At 41.5% G+C, this 20,756-nt stretch overlaps 1 protein-coding gene across 1 annotated transcript in view; it reads right to left on the bottom strand.

The window, feature by feature from the left end:
* Positions 1–668: 668 nt before the first annotated feature.
* Positions 669–20,756, bottom strand: part of TESMIN (testis expressed metallothionein like protein) — a 29,691-nt gene continuing 9,603 nt past the window's right edge. The window contains exons 4-10 of the mRNA XM_048484559.1: positions 18,420–18,534; positions 15,127–15,203; positions 8,195–8,301; positions 6,890–6,992; positions 3,774–3,911; positions 2,442–2,617; positions 669–864 (exon numbers count right to left, since the gene is read on the bottom strand). Coding sequence (XP_048340516.1) covers positions 669–864; positions 2,442–2,617; positions 3,774–3,911; positions 6,890–6,992; positions 8,195–8,301; positions 15,127–15,203; positions 18,420–18,534 — 912 coding nt within the window. The remainder of the gene's footprint in view (positions 865–2,441; positions 2,618–3,773; positions 3,912–6,889; positions 6,993–8,194; positions 8,302–15,126; positions 15,204–18,419; positions 18,535–20,756) is intronic.

The following is a 20,756-nucleotide window of genomic DNA, read 5'->3' as shown; positions in this document are numbered from 1 at the left end:
ACATTCTGTCAAGTTTCTTTTTTTGAGCACAAGAAAAAAAATCTTATTAAAGATGTTCATTAGTCATATCACAGTTTTCATCGTTACAAGTCTAGTAAACTGAAAACAGTTTTTTCTTATTGAAGTAATTCCAACAATTCAGCATTATAAATAAATAGTGAGACCGAATATTTGAGGATACTTGAGGCACTTCACTTTTGCACTTTTAATTGTGAAACCTCCTACTGGAATATGCAAAAGTAACAAATTTAAAAGGGAGCCTTGAATGATCCCTGTCATGTTAAACAAAAAACCTTTAACTTCAACTGTGTTAAAGATTATTTTCAAGAAATGGGCTTGCATGTGATGTCACAAATCCAAGTAATTTGTAAGCAATTTTATGCATGATCCCCAAACTAGTTCTATAGAATATTTTAATAAATTCTATTCTAAATTGTTCTCTCCTTTGAGCCAGTCGTAACAGAAATCTACAGTCTATGTTAACTGATTTTTGATTGTATTGTCAATTTAAAACAATATTTGAAACAAATTACCAGCTATGATAATATAAACTATTATAAGATTGAAATAATGAATAGGTAGTGTGATATACCAACAGTGAGGATGATTTTTATAAATGTTATCAAAGGGTATATCAAGCCATATTGTGTTTTCACAGCTAAGGCACATTATTCAACTTTTAGCCCTTTGGATTTAAATTCAGAGTGTAGAATCTGTGATAAACATCTCCCAAATTCTTCTAAGATCATTTGTTCAGCCAGGCAAACAGAGTAAGATTCTTTTTCTGCCTCTTCAGCTTGAGCCAGGAGACAGGCACATGTTGCCTCAACCACTTCCCATGATATACATGTAGTAGACTGCCTACTGGGAAAAAACCATAATGAATATATTTAACATTTAGATATGTAAATTACTGAAAAAATATTAAAATGCTCCATCTATTTAAACACACTTGGGGATCTGGAAACCTGGCCTAGCACTGAACAGATACAAAGAAGGTAGATGTGATTTGAACTGAAGGTTCTAAACATTTTCCCCCAGTAGAAATTTGTTGAGCCTTGTCAGTTGTCTCTTTTGTATTTCAGTCATTCATGCTTAATTGCTTGGAATAAACATGTTCTTTATTTCAAGAGAAATGACAATATTAAAAGTATCTGTGTCCTGTGCCCGGGGCGGGTCCCCTCTGGGACCCCTGTTGCCAACCCACCTTCCCCTGCCCGGTTGCTGGAATAACCGGCCTCACTCCCGTTCTCCGGGGAGTGGACTAACTGAGACCGCCGTCTTAGCCACAGGATGCCCCTGCCATCCACGGGTGGCCCAGGGTCCACAGAACACTAAGCCAGGCGAGCAGGGAAGCCTCCCTGCCAACCCCAGTCTTCGCGGTCTCTCTCTCCCCCCTGGCTTTGGGCTGCTCTCTCTGCCCGCCGCTCCTCCTCTTTCCCCCGTCCTTTCCCTCTGGCCTCTGCTCCTCTTCCCCCTCTAGGGGGTTCTCCTCCAAGACTCTCCCCTGCCTGTTCTCAACTCTTTCCAGCTCTCCCCCCACACACACACTCCCACTCCTTCCCTCCTTCCCGTCCTTTTTCCTTTGCACGCCGGATTTCCCCCTTCTTATCCCCTTGCTCCTTAACGCGGGGGTTGAAAATCCCGCCTCTCTGCCTCTGTGTTCCCAGCCGCCGCCCCTAATTAGCCCAAGAGGGCTCAGCTGGTCCTGTTCGCCCGGCGCGGTCCTTGCCTCGCAGCTGCGGCGGCACGGCTCTTCGTCGGCCGGCTTCCTTGCTGGCCGACCAACGTGGCGTGCCTTGCCGGCGGAGCCTCCGCATGCTCCGCCAGCCAGAAGAGGAGTGGGGCGATCCCCCGAGCCGTCGGCGCGGCGGCTCTTGCCCAGCAGCCTCTCGCGCCGCCGGTGAGTCGTCTGCCGGTTGCGGTTGCGGGGCGGGGGCCAAGGCCGGGGAGGGGGTCGGTGCTACCCCCGCACCCGGACAATCTGCTAGAATTGGCAGATCAGAATTCGTTTTTCCGGTGCAACAGTTTTTGAGTGCTTACCTATGAGTCTACTACTACAGTTTTAGTAGAACTGACATTTTGCTAAAGACATCCTGAAATACGATGTAATTTTTTATATTGAATCAGTCTATATCTCAACCTAATATTTAAGAAAACATGGCAACCAGTTATGATGTAATAGCGTATGTAACAAAGCTGATTCAAAGTAGAGCTGTAGTGTTAACTTCCCTCACCACTGCTGCAGTATGTAGCTGGAACAATATCTAGCTCTAAGTGAATAATTGTAGATAGAATAAAGCATGTTAAAAGGAGCAAACAGATAAAATGGAGCAGACACTGTAATTAAAAATCAATACTAATACATAAATACCAACATGCTATTTCAAGATATGTTTTAGAAAAAAATGGATATCGTTTTGATAATTCTTAATATTCACCTGTCATTTCTGGGTTTTGCTAATATTTCAGAGGTAGAAAATGATACAGAGTCATTTCCTTCATTACTTCTAATCTCCATATGGTTTGGCATATTCATTAGAGTTTTTCGATCTGGGCTTTCTTCATAATTTTTACAACCAACGCATTTGCAGATAGATGAACACATAATTTTAGCCTAAAAGATGCAAAATACTTCAATTTATATAGATACTAACATTATTGAATAATAATATGTAATAGGAGAAAAAACACACAAACAGGTCTGGCTGCCCTGCAACCTGATCCTGCTTAGAAGTAAATCCCACTGAGTTCAATACAGCCTAATTTCAAATAAGTGTGCAGAGGTTTGCAACTATGGTGCAGCACTTCTTCAAACTATTGCTCTGGGCTGTAGAAAAAGTAAATAAATCAAATTAATTTTCAAATGCTCATCTTCTCAGGCTTGACCTGATAGCCTAATATTTATTATTCTCTCTCAGATGTTAGATGTACAGGGGAGAAGTTGAAATCTCTCTTCTATAGAGAACTGGAAAGGGGTATAATCTGAAGAAATATTTCAATTATTTCAATGCTTTTTGACACAAATCCCTTGGGGAGATTCCAAGGGACAAATTTTAAGTAGGAGTGAGGAACATAGCTGTTCATTATATTCTTCTAAATGTATTTACCGTGTTTTATACTACAGCACAAGTTAGTAATGTTACAGAGAGCATAAAGAGATTTTTGTTCAGATATTTCCAGACATCAGATAGTACCTATGATCTTTTTATGGTTGGTTTCTCGCATAGGGTAGCCTATAATTCATCACATGATCAGCCAACAAAGCTTTCCTCATTTGAGTTCAGCTTTACATACTGCTTCCCAAGATACCACACTTGCATCTGTTAGTAGGGCATGTACTCTCCAATCCAGTTTTTTCACCCACCATCATCTCAGCAGCTTTGGGGATCTATACTGCCGCAGTCTCCTGTTTCTCCTGGGGACCAAATCCTGTGTGTTTTTCCTCAGTTCTGAACGAAATATGATGTCCAACATGATTGTCACAGGGATTGGAAGTCACATTGCCACTGCAAGCTCCCTGTGGAAACTGTATCCAAAGTGCCACAGGGACCCAATTTGGATTGGGACTGTGGTATGAGTTGGAAGGCTGAAGCTCCTACCGCAACACTGCTGTCCTGAATCATGGCCCTGTGGTGTTTTGGAATGAAGTTTCTTCGGGAAACTTGTAATTGTAGTGTGATTGCCAGTCCACATGGCAATCATGGACCTGAGCTACCGAGTGCCTCTTTCTGGGTAGAAAAAATCAAGTTAGAGAATGCCAAATAACAAACCTCAAAGCATTCACAATAGTTCTTCAGGCACCCTGAACGCTTACAGTTACATCCTTTATTATGTCGAGGCTTAATATCCCCCATTTTCCCTTTTCCAATCTTTGGCAGGAAAGCTTCTGGGTTTCTGTCAAGACAAGCCTAAAACAAAACATTTTGTTTATGTGTAGCTAAGAAGTAACATTTGAATAAAGAAAAAAGAAAGTTACTTTACTTGTAAAATATACCATGGATAGTTTTCATTGATGCTTGGCATTTTCACTTGTGTTACAAGCAACTCTAATAATTTAGGGTAAATCTACTGCAAAATTATTTCTAATGCATTATCTTGTAAAACTGAAAATCAGATCACTCATTGTATACAATGAAATCACAATGAGTTTAAAATTACCAATATGTGATTTTCAAGATTTGGTAGGACAAACCTACCAAAACAGTCACTAAAATAATCTTTTGTAAATAATAGAAATTTGTAGATATAACATTTCCTAACACTTTACAGTAACTTCTTGGACTGTCTAAATAAAAGCTGAGACACAAGTTATTATATTTTGCCCTGTTAGTGGCTTGTATCCAATGATGGGCTTCCACTACTGAAGGACACTTCCACCATTGGTGTCTTGAAAGCAAGGACAGAAGACTCCCTCTGCAGAGCAGTGGAAGGGTTAAAACAGAGGAAAGGCTCTCAGGCCCCTTAAGAATTGAATGGCTGTCTTTCAACAATGGAAAGCTAGACAGGTCAACTTCAGGGGGTCTAGCAGTATGGAGACCTGCAAGGGCCATAGCTCCCAGTATTCTCAGCCCCATTTTGGATAGGCTAATGAAGGGCCAGAGTGAGTTAAAGCCATGGAGTTTGGCTTTTGTAGGAACCACTTGCAAAACAGTCTAGGTCAGCTCTCATTGTGAAGCTTAGGCTTCCGTCTGGCCATGCTGGATGAAATGCCACCCTAATGATGAATGCCCTCTGAATAGATGGTCTGCTGGTTTTCAGTCACCTCTTTTTCATCCCTGAGCCCAGTGCCCTCAGAGTTAGAAAGATCAACCTCACTGTAGGTGAGTTCTCAGGGAAATGCTCCATGGAGGAAACAGCCATCTGTACAGATGTGCTCTATCCTCTACATCCCCAGTTGTCTGGAAGTTCAGAAACAAATCCATGTGCTGAAAAGGCATTATATATTTTACTTAGAGGATGTAGGAATTTCTAGCTTGAAGTCACTGAAGTCCTTTCCCCTTTATCAAAACTATAGAACAAAACTATAGTCAAAACCAGAACAAAACACTCTGGAGGGAGTCTTGGAAGGCTCCTCTCTTTCCCTCCATGGGTTCCTATGGCCATCCCCTCTAGTCATCTGGCTGTCCTGTCACATGTTGGCATGTACCTTCAGTGCAGTATTCTGCTGTAGAGGTCAGTGCTACAGATCACAGCTTCTCCCCACACTTTCCCAGACAACTGTGGCCAGGATACGAATCCGAGGGAACGTGGATGGGAGCACATGTCAACAAGAAGTCCTTATCTATTGCCACCCTCACCTGAATGTGGCACTTGTCCAGGCATGGGAAGGAGAGAAGCAGCACTTGAGGGGCAGGGTCCTTGCTGCCTCTTATGGGGGAAAGTCCATGGGCCACAGCACATCTAGAGGCTGCTGCATCATCCATTTTAGAGCATGAAGTTGCTGAAAGGCACTCGGGGTGGCAAGGCACCTCTGGCACTAGATGTCCTCCCAGGAGCAGCAGTAGCGTAGTGGTTAAGAGCGGGTGTACTCTAATCTGGAGGAACCAGGTTTGATTCCCCGCTCTGCCACCTGAGTTGTGGAGGCTTATCTGGGGAATTCAGATTAGCGTGCACACTCCAACACATGCCATTTGGGTGACCTTGGGCTAGTCACAGTTCTTCCGAGCTCTCTCAGCCCCATCTACCTCATGGGGTGTTTGTTGGGAGCAGGGAAGGGAAAGGAGTGTGTAAGCTCCTTAGAGTTTCCTTGCAGGAGGGAAAGGGGGGATATAAATCCAACTCTTCTTCTTCATTCCTGTTTGCCCTCTATGCACAAGGGTGCTGCTTTAGGTGGGTGGATTGGTTGGATGGGCGAACTGGGGACTACACCAAGAGCAGCAAGTGCCAAGGATCCTGAGACTGCTCTGGATCTAGGGTTGTCAGGGAAGAATCCTTGAATGGGAGACACCTCCATTGGGGTTGCAATGGAACCCACCCTCTGACTCAGCCATGGTCTCTGGAGGAATGGATCTCTGATTTGTAGATGGACTGCCATCCTTTCCATGGTCCCTTTACGGAGGTAGGGGCAGAACACCGACTGGCAGCTCATCTGCCTTGTTCCATCCCTCTTTTCCCTGAGCTGGTTCAGCCAGCTTGTTCTATTCCTATTCCTCTGGCCCCCTGATCGGCAGCAGCTGCCCTATCCATCGGGGCCCTGCCTCCACCACCCCATTCCACAGCAGGTTGCAATTGAGCCACATCACTAATGCAAGTTTTTTAAAAAAGAAAATAAAGTATTTAATTTTCCCTCTGGCTGCCATGTTAGTATCATTTTAGGAGCAGAGCAGCTTCACTTTAATTGCACCATGGTCAGCTGCAGCACAATTCCCAGTCCTCAGGATTGTACTGTAAATAGGAATATTTTAGAACATAAGAACATAAGAACAAGCCAGCTGGATCAGACCAGAGTCCATCTAGTCCAGCATTCTGCTACTCGCAGTGGCCCACCAGGTGCCTTTGGGAGCTCAAATGTAGGATGTGAAAGCAATGGCCTTCTGCTGCTATTGCTCTCGAGCACCTGGTCTGCTAAGGCATTTGCAATCTCAGTTCAAGGAGGATCAGGATTGGTAGCCATAGATCGACTTCTCCTCCATAAATCTGTCCAAGCCCTTTTTAAAGCTATCCAGGTTCGTGGCCATCACCACCTCCTGTGGCAGCATATTCCAAACACCAATCACATGTTGCGTGAATAAATCCATTTAATTTTTTCATATTGAAAGATAAAATTATTGGCAGTTGTGTATATGCTTTAGAAATAAGAGAACTACTGTCCTAGCATATCTTAAGAAAAGAATAAACAGCCTATTTTGTATGGAAAAAGCAGAAAGAAAAAATACATTTACATTACCTTAATTGCTTTAAACCGTTCTATGTCATGCTGTGGACTGTTATAACAATTATTGCAGTTGCAGTTGTTGCAGAAATCACCACTGGCAAAACAATCACAGTATCTGTGATTAACAAAGACAACATATAGAATACATTTTTATAAAAGTTCATCACTTTCAGTTGTGACTCATTTTATCCATGAGGCTGAAAAGCACTAAATGTTGGACTGTTTATATATTTGAGCCTTCCATGTGTACATCTCAAAAAAGCTGGAGTTTGGAGATTGGCAGCACATGTACCATTCCCATAAAGTCAAGTTTCCTCCATTAAAATAGAAGCTCTGGGATACGTGCTCCATATGTAACAAGGTCATATACCACCTAATAAGAATTTCTGAAAGATGCTTTTCGTTGTGATATTAATTTTTGTCCTGTCCCCCCATGACATCCTGACCCTTTTGCTTAAATTAGTGCTCCATGCCCATTTATTATGGGGTTATGTGAAGCCTGTATTATTGTTGAATGAGAATAGCTACCATAAGAACATAAGAAAAGCCATGCTAAAGTCACGTTGTGACTGTTCACACAGTTGCCAACCAGGTGCTTTGAAGAGGGCCACAAGCAAAACGACTGAAGCAGCATTATCCTGCCTGTGTTCCACTGGAGTAGAGTGGAGCTGCTGTATCCTTCCATGACAGATGCAGAAGGAAGATGCCTCGGAATGGCCTTTCTGAATCTTCAAGAACCAGAGGAAGGACATTATAATTCTTACATATGGTGCTTTGCATTGGTCATACTACTATGTGTCAGCATTGGTATGCCTTATTTACTGGAAAATATAAGCTACTCTGGATCCCCAATGGGGAAGAAAGTGGGGTGGGAAATGCTCCAACTAAATTAATAACTTAATAAAGTGCTAAACAACATTTATTCTGAGTCTCAGCTAAGATTCTTGATACCATGGCCATCAAATTGGGAAAGAGGGAAAAATGAATGTCATATAAAAGTAACGAGATTATTTTTCAGTAAATTAACACAAGTGTATTTAGTATGTGTGAGGCTTCGTAACATGCTTATAAAGTCAGACATTACTTTCAGTTAATGTGGAATGAAGCCTCAAGTATACAAGAAAAGAAAAAAAGTCACTTCTGGTATGCTAAGAACAGATCCAACACTGTTCTTTGTGTAGACATTGTATTATAGTTTTGTTGATTTGAATAGTTTCAAGCCCAGTACATCTGGTAGTATATTATCTGAATAGATTACTTATATCTGAAGTTCACTACATACCAAATGCATGTTTCAATAACATGAACTCTACTTACAATTTAAGACACTGTGATTTTGTACAGTTGCATGGCTTTTTAGACTTTGTGTCCCAGGAACTGAAAGGCAACCTAAATAATTGTAAATTAAAAGTGAAATCAATGCTCTAATAATACAGGTACAAAAACAGAAAATACAACTATACCTATAGAAAGATATTATTTTGAATGTTCATAGAGCAATGCCTATTATGGAGATGATATTCACATACTAGTGGAATTAGAAGAAAGTAGGATTCCCAACTTTATTCCTTCCATGTAAAGATCTGTTTGCCATATAATCCCCGTTGATCTTGCTGCAAATAAACCCCCAACACAAGTTGGGTTACAATATCATCAGCATAACTCACCTTTACAGTACTCTGTTACTCCATTCTGCTCCTGGGAGGCAAATAAAATCTTTCCATGGCTGCTGGCGAAAAAAGTATGAGAAGTAATCATCAAGCTCTTCCTTCCTCCTCTCAGCACTCATAAGGTGAGCTGAACAGAGCGACAGAATACTTCAAAGGTGAGTTCCCCTGATCATTCATGTTGCTACAAGCTGGGTGGCAGCTTGTGACCCAACTAGCATCACATATATTTTGGTCCTCACAATCTACTGTTCTAAGAGGGAAAGGCAATACACATATTGTTTTGGTGCACAACCTATATTCTGGACAAGAGCTACTGTTAGGACAGAATTTGGAAAAGCAAAATGGTTTCCAATTGGCAAAGGTATCAAATCCAATTGGCAAGGATGTATTTTAGCTCCCTAGCTCTACAAACTATATGCAAAACATATCATAAGGAAAGCTGGATTGGATTTAGATGAAGGTGGAGTGAAAAATTGATGTAAGGAACATTAACAATTTGAAATAAACATATGACACCACTGCTCTGGAAAACAATAGTGGAGACTTCAAACAACTACTGGTGAGGTCATGAGGAGATGTGCCTAATTGAAGATCCTTAAACAATTTGTCTGGAGACACTCACCAATGTACGAACTTAAGAACTTTTCTGGGTATTGAGAGTTTATGACATTGAGAATCGATGTTAGGACCAAACTCCTTTAGGAACCAATTATTTAAACATATCTTATTTAATCTAGCATGTGGAATGACAGAATTAGTAGAGGCCATGAATCCTAGAAGTTTTGGGATATGAATGGCCTTTTGAAATCTGCTATTAAAACAAAAAGTAATATGTTGCACTCATAAAAGTTGCCCCCATATTGAAACTTTACCAATTTTACATAGGATTTATGAATGGATACGTGAAAATAGATGTCCTTTAGGTCAAGGACTGCAAACTAAATGTCCCCTGACAATAAGGGGACAAATCTGAAAGGGAAAGCAACTTGAATTACAAATGTGTAAAAATTTGTTAAGATGGCTAAAGTCCAGGATAGGCCTCTTATACTACCTTTCTTAACAAAAAGAAACATATCTGGCATAAAAGCTCTATCCAGAAAAGGGTGTTGACTGATGGCACCCTTTTGGAGCTAAAAATATTGTAAACTAAAAATAATATAAACTATACCACAGGCTACGAAATGCTCCAAATAATCTTAAATGCCCATGCAAAGATACAGTGTACACTTAATACACACATATAAATAGATAAACATCTATTATGAACCCAAAGTTCAGGGGAAAGGAATATCCCTGCAAAGCATATAGTCCAATTTGAGCATCCAAACGCTGAATATCCAAGTAGTCAAAGTGGACAGGCCTCCTGGTTCTATGCTCATTTCCTGGAAATATTAAATCCACTTCTTCAGAGTTGGTTATTAGTTCTTGCCTGCAATTTTCTTGGGGTCACATTATTGTAAATATAATTCATGTTTATAGTAGAAACATTCTTGTAAAAATGTGTCCTGTCAGTGCATGGTTAAGAGCCAAATTGCATGCTGTTCTATTGACCCTTGAAGTTGACTAGACAAACGAATCTCCAGCATCAACTGTTCCTCTTGATCTAAGGGTGGCAGAGGGATTTTAAAAACATCATTTCCTGACAAGGGAGATGAATGTCTGCTGAACATTGGAGAAGGTGTCTTCAGAGGATGGAGGAACTGGGGACAGACAGGGATGGCAGAGTCCATGACAGGAGACAATGACAATGGATGGTGAGGGGAGTGGGAGTTTTGACAAGAGATTCCTGGATTCCAACCAGAACTATGATGAGAATTCCAATGAGGAGATTTATGACAGGAGGCATCAAGGGTATGGATGAGATGGAGTATCTCATTGTCAAGAAGACAAGGAAGATCAACGTCAAGACAGGACATCAGATTGCCGAATCACAGAGTCAAGCTGATGTACCTGCAATGGGCCTCAAAGTCCAGGAGATGATGGCAATCAATGTCAATAAGAGACCTCCAGTAGACAAATTGAGGAATCTGACTATGGATGCATCAGTGATGAGTCTTAGGACCCCGAAGTTAGCAGCCTGGCCATATTTTTAACCTACTTTTTGGCCTTCTTAACACAGCACTCCAAAGCAGCCCTTGTAATCACTAAAGATCACTAAAGACGGCCTAGACAGAATCATAAAGACTGAAGAGGGAGTATGTGTCCTCTTTGAATACTTACTAGAGGGAGTATCCACAAAGTGAGAGACTTTTTTCCACAGAGAGGTCTTAAGCCTCGAACTCCATTCATGTCTGGCCTTTGGAGTAAAAAGGCAACAAGACAGGCATGTATCAGGCTCTCCGCAGCCTGGCTTGAGTTGGGATGGGGAGCACTTTCTCCAGGCCTTCTGCAGCCCAAAGAGGTTTGGGGTGGGAGAGGGCAGGACTGGGGTGGATGTTTTCGGGGCCTCTGTGGCCTGGCTTGAGTTGGGGGTGGTTGGGAGGGTGTATAGATGGGCGGGGAGGAGGAGGGGTGTGGGGGGCGATTTTACACACACCCACCCATGACAAAATGGCCGGTGCCCAGGGTCATCTGACCCCCCACGTCCCCATGCAGAAGAGACATTCTTCATGCTCATTGTTCTGAGCCATCTTCATGTCAAATTTGGGGTGCTTCTTCAGTAACGCCATTGTCAAAGGAGAAAAGATTCTGAGGTAAGTTGAAGCATTCAGCAAAGCAGGTCCTCTCTCTATGGCAGCAACTGAGGGAGGAGTGCTCTCTCCCTCTCTTTCATATGACCATTTGGGCAGGAAACCAGCTTTGGAGAGGAGTGGAGAGAACATTTCAAGTGCTCAAAAGCTTCTAGAAGCTTTTTGGTCAGGATGCCACAGTTGGCCTGCATCTGCACAGTCCCATTTTGGGACTACACTGGAGACATTATGATGAAACTGAAATTGTTAAAGATTAACAAAGAAATTGTTAAAGAGCCCCTTGGGGACTGGGCGGTCTATCAAGTATAATAAATAAATAATAATAATGTATGTTCCTTGGCTCCATTATCAATAAAAAGGGAGACTGCAACCAAGAAATCAGATTAAAATGGGGAAGGACGCAAGAAAGGAGCAAGAAAAGGTTGAATATAAACTGGCAACCCAGATCAAGTTAATTAATGCCATAGTATTCTCCATTACTGTGCATAGGTGTGAAAGTTGGACCATGAAGCAAGTTGACAGAAGGTGGTTCCTTTGAAATGTGGTGCTGGAGGAGAGTTTAAAAGATACTGTGGACAGGCAAAAAACTAAATAAGTGGGTTCTAGATCAAATCAAACCTCAGCTCTCTCTAGAGGCTAAAATGACTAAATTGAGGCTATTGTACTTTGGTTACATTATGAGAAGACAAGAGTCACTAGAAAAACACAATAATGCTAAGAATCTTGAAGGCAGCAGGAAAAGGGAAAGACCCAACATGAGATGGATTGACTCCATAAAGGAAGCCACAGCGCTGCAGGACCTGAGCAAGGGTGTTAATGACAGGACATTTTGGAGGACATTCAGATTGCCAGAAGTGTACCCTATGCAATTAGAAGTGACTTGACAGCATTTAACATACAGGTTTCTTACTGGTCTTCCCTTTGTTCAAGTAACATAACTTGTTGGTACACTGAGTAAAGATTTTTTCATGGATCAATAACTGAACAAGTAGCCTGAACCAAGAGGTTGACTATATAATGCTAAATTCAAACAAGGATTTTTCTTACACACATCAGATCTATGTCAAGGATCCCAGATATTACTGAAATTATGCAGAATAATACAGTAGAACTTAATTGCAGATATCAACATAAGCATATGTTCATAAAATGCTGTTTTTGTTGAAAACTATCTTTTTAAAATATTGTAGGGATAATTGTACAACCATGCTGTTTGGGGACATCACAGCCCCAGCCATCCTGAACTTTCCCTGCAGCATCCTGCTCATCTGTGGCCATCCTCAGGGTTCTCCTTAGTGGTTCAGATGCCATGACAGCACCCAGCTCTCTGCTGTGTATGCCCCATGAGCTCTGGCAGAATTCAGCCTCCCTGATAGCACCTAGCATGCCTCAGGAGGCCACCCTAGAAGCCACCCTAGAAGCATCCCAACAACCCAGACTCATCCTGTGAGCCTCTGAGGACCAACCTAGTCCACAGTACAGCTTCAGAGGCTAAGGACTGATAGGACACCCACTCTGTCCCAACTGCAGGAAACAAGCCCTCTCTGAGGCTGATGCTTGCCAGCAAGGCCCAGGCAAGCTCCAAGCAGGGAGCTATGGCAGAGGCAAAGGAATGAGAGTGGGTGGGACAGAACTAACTAAGGCCCACCACAGTCAAATCAAAAGAGCCCTGGGAAAGAACTGTGGGTGCGGCAGAAACCAGAAAGTTAGGGTGGAACTGGTGGAAAAGGTCTTCCTATAGGGAGGAGACTTGGCAAGGGTCACAGGAGTCACTGGAGATCCACTGATGGAGGTGAGAAAAGTGTGGAAAAATTTCTCTAAATGTGGACTTGAACTAAGGTCAAGAAGGAGACAGTGTAGGAGGTTCTACCATGCAGGGAACTTCACAGCCAGGGAACAGAGCAACTTTCCTTAGCAACTTCCACACACCTGAGGCCAATGAAGTGATGCCAGGTTTCAGTTTTGCCAGGGTAGAGGGTTGGGATTATGTGTATCATCATTGTGTGTTTTACACAATTTTACTGTTTACAGATTGAAAAGGAAAAACACATATAAACAGACAGAAATAATAAAATTTAAAGCATTCATAATTTCATATATATGCAAATCCTGGAATTCTCTTATGATTTGCCATATTGGAATCTTACATTCAATCTACAGTACAGTTCACACCATTACACAATTAGGCACTGACACAGCTTTTTAATGTTGTCGATCAAGATAAGCTCCAGATTTAAGCCTTCCTCCAACTATCAGAAGACCTCTTTTAGTGGGTGGGATACGTTGGGTGGGGACAGAAGGAAGAAGGTTGAGGTAGGGCAGGACAATGGCAGGTGGAAGGTAGGAGAAAGGTGGAGATGGGAATGGGAATAAGAGAACATCCAAACAGCATAAGGAAAGTGGCAAGTGTGAATATGATGGAGTAGTGGAATTCAGGGGAGAGAGAGAGAGAGAGAGAGAGAGAGAGAGAGAGAATTATGACATATGTCATAAATGTAAAGAATGATAAAGTGGGGGTAAAGAAAAAAGTTAAAGGCATTTAACTTAGGCATTTAAGCGATTCTGAAACATTGTTGGAGACAGCAGGAAGGAAAGAGGTGAAAAGATGAATCAGAAACTTCAGGGAGCAAGGAAGAGATGAAAGATGAAAGTAAAAAAGTAAGAAGGATGAAGGGTAAAGAATAAAGTACCTGCCTACCAACCTGCTTGCTTCTTTTTTATTTCCACTATGGGCAAAGCTGTAACAATCTGATTTGCCCCTGCCCTCCAGCTCCCAGAAAGATCAAGGGAAGTGGCTTGCTGAAAGGAGGGAAACAAATGCTTGCTTGACTGCTTGTTTGGAGGACAGACTGTTTTAATTAAGGTCAGAGCTTTTATCACCTGCTTTATCCCCCCCTTCCCTGAGGGTTGTTAATGACCAGTATTTTTGTTTAGAAACTTTTATGTATTTTTTGTAGAACTGATTTTCTGTTGTTGCTCTTCATGATATTGTAAGCCACTTTATGTCTGCACTGAGCAAAGGAAAGAATATATTAATAAAGAAGTCATCTTAACATAATATTCCAATTAGTTCTAGCTAAGTTCACTGTTCTCTGTTTAGCCACATTCGCACTCCCCCACCCCCCCACACAGTGGCAGGTTCTCATCAAGGCTGTCTACATGAGCATGTTAATTATCTCACACAGTTCATTTGCGAATCTGATATAGGAAGGTTGTGAAGTTACAGCCAGCGTTTTTCCATAAGTATGGTTAGGCAGAAGAATTCTTATCTCTTTACCTTTTCCTTCTTACTCCTCCTTGCAGCCAAGAAGGTATTTGTTCTATGCTCTGGAGCTCTTTGTTTTAAGAACAAGCTAGGCTTTCTTAGGACTCAAGAAAGATAGCTAGTCAGTTCTGTTATTTTGTACCTTTCCCTGCTACTGAATTATATGCCTTTTTTAATAATTTCCTTACATTTCTTCAGTAAAGCCTCCTTTTGTTTTATGGTGTGTGTTGCTTCGGAAATCATTGAGACCAAACCCTAGTAAAGCTAGGGCAGAATCAGCCTTCAGAACATGGTGAAAGTGCTTAAATAAACAAATAAATAAAATCAGGAAAACAGTGGGAGAACAGCAATGTGGTACTGTCCAAAGATATGTGTCCTCTCCACAGACATTAAATCCTTTTTAAAAAACAAAAACAAATAAACAAACAAACTCTGAAGCACTAAAAGGGAAAGAGAAAGGATATGGGGGGAGTAACCACCTGCAACTTTTCAATGAACACATAAGTTTATTTGTCTCAAATGATATTATAGGGAAGGTCAGTATTTTGTCTTGCTTTTATAATTCATTAAAAGAATGGTTGTCAAATAGAATTTTTAAAGAGGAGACGAAAGGAACATCCTCACCTCTTGCGCACAATTATTCATCTTCCCTCCAACTGGTAAAAACTGTCCCAGTACAGATGTCACAGAGTTAGTTGAATCTAATAAGAAAATGCTTATTTCATTGACGTCAATGCAATAAAGATTTAAACAAATACATATTTGTGTAAACACAATATAGATTTCAAAGAAATCATATGCTGTAAATGATTATAAGTTTGATGCTTGTTAAAGAAGGGAACAGTTTATGAGTTTGACATCTACCCTTCAATTTTTCTCCCCAGATAAAAATATGAATATTTATTAAATATCAGTACAAAAGGCACAGATAATAAAGGATAAAAATATCCATGCAGCAAGCTCCTGAACCTCAGCAGGAATAGCAGGAGCTTGGGGATAAAGCTTCTAAAACTTTGGCCAAACCAGCTCTTCCTAGCTGTCCCAGTACTTATGTTTATACATTTCCCTTTCATATGCACTTGATAAATAGCAGTCAGACAGGCTTTTTTTCTTAAGTTTGTGCAACTTTCAGATGCATTAGTCTGCAAAGGGAAAATCTTGTTCTAGAATAATAAATGACCTGGATTTACTCTGTTTCTAAAACGAAGTTAAAAGATGTCACCTTTGTGAATGAATACAATGATCATCATTTTAAAAAACTAGAAGAAAAAAACTTTGATTATAAAAACTTGGACTATGATAAGACAGGGCAATGCAAAAGTTCTGATCAGATCAATCATGTAAAGGGAGTTGTACCACACAGGATAATCCTACTGAGAATGAACTATCTACATACTACTATTTAAATCAAAAGCCTTACACTGCCTCATCTAATGCTTGTATAGTTTGAAAACAGTGACATCAGGAGGATGTTCTGTGTAAATGCAGATAGCACATGAACTTTTCATTGTTTCCAAAGGGCCTTTCTGCACAACCATTTCTTAGTGCAACAAATGCTACATTGTTTCCAAACTGTCAGCTCAGTCTAGATGAAGAATCTGTATATAAGAATATATAGCACATCCTGTGTGCCTCTTGGTACAAAGGGAAAGGAGGACGAGAGCATGGTTGTTTCACCAGTGATGAGACATCATTTATCTCCTCCACCCCACCCTCAATACTCATACCATTTTGTGAGCATTTACATTCTAATATAAAGGAATATATGCCCTTATTGACTATCTGCACTGAGTGGATTGCCAGATTAGCCCAGGCTTCTCAGTCTTGGAAGTCAGCCAGAGGTCTACTGCACATGCATGATTTTTGTTTGTTTGGTCAGTTTTCTGGTCAGTTTTTTTAAAAAAAGAAAAGGCAACAAAATATTGTTAGATCACTGGAGAGTTAAAGGAATAGTCTCAGCAGAATCTCTGAATTTCCATCTCTCTCTTTTTTTAAAGTCTCTAGCCCTTCCCCCAGTGAGAAATAAAGGGCATATCTCCACAAAGGAAGAGAAACTTTTTTTTAAAAAAAACCTGAAAGCTGGAAATTCAGAGAACCTGCTAAGATTATTGCTTCAGTGCTCCAGTGATCTAGCAATATTTTGTTGCTTTTTAAAAAGGAAAAAAATCATTCATCTTCAAGGTGGAGTGGTAGACACCAATCCTTCGTGCACTACTTAAAATTGCACCAGAAATGCTGACTCAAGAGCCATTTGCTTTAGCATTCTGTTCCCAAATCTTTTACACGTGCCTCCCCATCTGTGTTCTATCAGCAAATCTGTCCTTTTTTAAAAAAAATGCGGTGAGCAGCCACTTGTACTGGCCATTCTGAAGGGAAACTGCTTCTGTTAATTACTACAACATTGAAGGAATTTTGCTTCGTATAGTATTTAAAATGGCTCCAATGAATGCAGAAGCCATTTTGTTGAGAATTCTCTCATGTGTGTACTGATCATCCAATCAATACACAGAGAACTACATGCGACATCAGTTTTGGTGGTGGAGATGTCTCTAGCATTTTCTGTGCAGAAGCATTAGATTTCATGTGCAAAAAATAAAAAGGGAAGGTTGGATCTGCAATGCAACTGGTAAAATGCAGCACCCTCGCTAGATATTCCTGTTTATTTGGCCATGTGCAGAAGAAACATGCCAACTCCACAGCAGAAGAGATTCAGAGGAAAGGGCAGGTGTGCAGAACAATTTTCGCATGCTAATTTAAATGTTAGCAGATGGACTGCTGAGAAAATCAGGAGTTGTACGGAATAGCTCAAAGTCAACTATGGTTAGTACTTGGAAGACCACCAAGGAAGTCTAGGTCTGTTATACAGAAGTATGGTAAACCACCTTAATGTCTTTTTACTTGAAAACCATATAGTGTCACCATGTCAGTTTTGACTTGACAGCAAAAAAAAAAAGAAACAGCAAAAGACTATCCACCCTCTGCTGTGCTATCCCAGTACTGTTATGCATTTTTGGATTTTTTTTTAGAAAGAGCAACAGAGCTATCCTCCCCCCCCCCCATCAGTATGTCTTCATGTATGTATGTTCAAGGGTTTTTGTTTTTTAATGTTGTACTGAGCATCTTTATTTTTGATCAAAGGTGCTCAAGGCAGCTTACATTATAAAACCAGCAATAGAATATTTTAACCATACAAATATAAAGGTGCAGGAATATTTATATAATACAAAAAGGTGTAAAGGGAAGTAAGGCTGTCCTTTATTCCATTTCGTCTGTCAGTTTTTTCCTTCTCTTGTGATCTCTCCTTCCTTTTAAAAAGATAATTAAAGATAAAGGTAGTCCCCTGTGCAGGTACCTGGTCATTACTAACCCAGGGGGTGATGTCACATCATGACATTCATTAGGTAGATTGTTTATGAGATGGTTTGCTATTGCTTTCCCCAGCTGTCTACACTTTATCCCCAACAAGCTGGGTACTCATTTTACCAACCTCAGAATGATGGAATGCTCAGTCAACCTTGAGCCGGCTACCTGAAACCAACTTCTGTTGGAATCGATGGTGAGCAGAACTTTGACTGAGTACTCCAGCTTACCACTCAGTGCCACAGGGCTCCTTAAAATGCAATTATCCTACTCTAACATGACATACCAAAGATGAGGTCATATCCCAGTTGTAAGCCCCAATTCATCAGCTGCATGGATGATTTAGATGGTCCCAAATCCTTCCAGGTTTTAAATTTTTCTACAAAGTGCTGTGGCCTGAACAGATTTCATCATTATTTGCAACAGATAAAGCTGTCATTACCTACAGTATTTAATCTGTCTTTACCTAAAGTTGCATACAGAAATATAACTTGCTGCTATATGATAAATACTTGAGACTACATCTGTTGTATTTATATTTTTCAAAAACCTGATACCTGGCTGAAGATATTTTTGCTGATCTTGAAACTGGGGGATCAGATGAACAGTTTTCATTGTGTCAGCACTGTTTACACAGAGTATATGAGCACCACCCTTCAGCTGGAAGATAACCTGAAATGCATAATCATTGTTATCATAATGAAGTTTTCATTCTTAAGATAGCATAATCATTTATGCAAAGAAGTTCTCTTTGGAATAGTTACTTTTGTTCAAGTCAGCTTGTCAATTTTGAAAGTTGATAATGACCATTTTTGCATTTTAGAAGAACAGCATTGCACTTACCTGAAACTGTTGTTGGTTGAATGGTCTTCTGTGCAGGCACACCTAGGGCTGCACATGCACAAACCTGCCATGGAGGAAACTAGCAAGCTTCTTTAAAGAATTCTTCAGAAACTCTCCAGAGTGCTCGCTCCCCATCCCTCCTCTGATGAGTGGAAAAATTCCTGCCCAAATGGTCATAGGGTATAGGAGGGAGCACTCCACTCTGCTCTTTGCCAGCTGCTGCAGAATAATATCCAAGTACAAGTACACAATGATGAAAAGTTGCGGAACAGAGCACAGCAGGGCAGGAGGGAGGGTATGTGTGCCTGCACAGAAGATCACAAGGGAGAGTAGCAAGCTAAAAACACCAAAGGTGGTGATGTGCAGCTGTTACACAAGAAGTACTTTGACCTTGAACAGCCAAGTAACTGACAGAGTTTTATTTCTGCACTCATTTTAATAAAGATTGTAACAACCATTTTCACACTACAGATTCCCTTGTTGAGTCCACATTCCCTGCATAGCGCTGGATGAAAGTTGAAGAAAAAGACTGTGCTGTCACTTTGCAGATATCTACAATGCCAACCCGGGTAAGGAAGGCAGCTGATGAAGTTTGGGTTCTAGTGGCATGTGCCCCACCTCTAATAGGGCAATCCAATCCCACCACATCATAAGTCTTCAGTATGGCTTCTGACACCCAATGGGACAATGTTGTGACAATATACCTTTCCCCTTTTCAGATCCTGAAAAGGCAATAAACAAATTGTTGTCCTGATGAAATGGCCGGTTCCCCCTTTATAAAAAAGTAGGGCTGTACGAAGATCCAACAAATGCAGAGCACACTCCACATCTGTAAAAGGATTTGGGAAGGACTCAGGGAGGATAATGTTCTGGGAAAGGTATAAAGGTTAAACTACTTTGGCAGATAGTTTACACCTGGGGCAGGTAGTTTAGACCTGAGTGCAAGACAACATTATCTGGGTGGAAGTTCAAAAACGGAGGGCCCGCAAGGAGGGACCTTAGGTTGCTCACCCTCCTGACCAATGTTATGACTATGTTCTTTGCCTCTGGGAACATAAACACTCTCCCCTGGCTACCCTGTAGAGGGTCAAGAACTATGGGCACTTGCTCAAAAAAAAAAAAGCGATCAGTATGCAGGGCATCTGATAGGTCCTTATCTTGGTTACTGTCCTAGACAACAGGGGAAATGAGCAGGGGGGAATATTAAGAAAATCCCTGTTCCAAACAAACTGAAATGCATTCCCCCCTCCCAAGACCCTTCACTCACTCCCACCCTTGAACAGTCGGCCTGGCACTTTTTGTTGTGGGGTGAAACAAACAGATTGATCTTGGGGACCGCGCACATGTCGAAAAACAGGTCTAGTTAGGATTTGTTTAAAGACCAATCCTGTTAGTGACTTAGGTCCTGTCTGCTATGGTGTTGGACTGCCCTGCTATGTGCACTGCTGTTCGAGTAATTTGTTGTTGTATAACCCAGAGTCACTGGAGGTGTGCCTCAATGCACAGACAGATGGAACCTGTCCTACTTTGCTTGTTTATGTGGAGCTTCGTGGCCATGTTGTTGGCCAAATTATCACCTACTTGCCCACAAAAAGAATTGAAAAAGAGTGAAAGAGCATTCCTCATGACTCTGAGCTCTAAGACATTTATGTACAGTGAGGATTCTGCCTGGGACCAATAGCCCTGAGCATAATTACCCTTGCAATGGACTCCTCAACCCTGACGGGATGATGTCTGTGGGGGGCAGCCCTCTAAAAGGTACTCCCTTCCTAAGGTTGTCCATAGATGCCGAAGGAGGGATGCAATAACTGATCATGGAACACAGAGATTCCTATGTTGGGAGTCTTGCATCATTTCAAAGGTCGTTTCCCCACTTACCTGCTGCTGAGCGCTACTGTCACCAAATAGCGCGGGGTCCCCCGGCGCTCCCCACTACAGGGGCGGCGACAATGCAGCCGCCCCGACGCTGCCGCTGTCGCCCCGATGCTGCCGCTGTCACGCCCCCTCAGCGCGCGTCATTCCTGGCACTCCTCGAAATGGCGCCTTTTGAT

The sequence above is a fragment of the Sphaerodactylus townsendi genome, linkage group LG02, assembly GCF_021028975.2.
Source record: "Sphaerodactylus townsendi isolate TG3544 linkage group LG02, MPM_Stown_v2.3, whole genome shotgun sequence".
Lineage (NCBI taxonomy): Eukaryota > Metazoa > Chordata > Lepidosauria > Squamata > Sphaerodactylidae > Sphaerodactylus > Sphaerodactylus townsendi.
The sequence above is the reverse complement of the archived record's forward strand: the minus strand, read 5'-3'. Positions and strand labels throughout refer to the sequence as shown.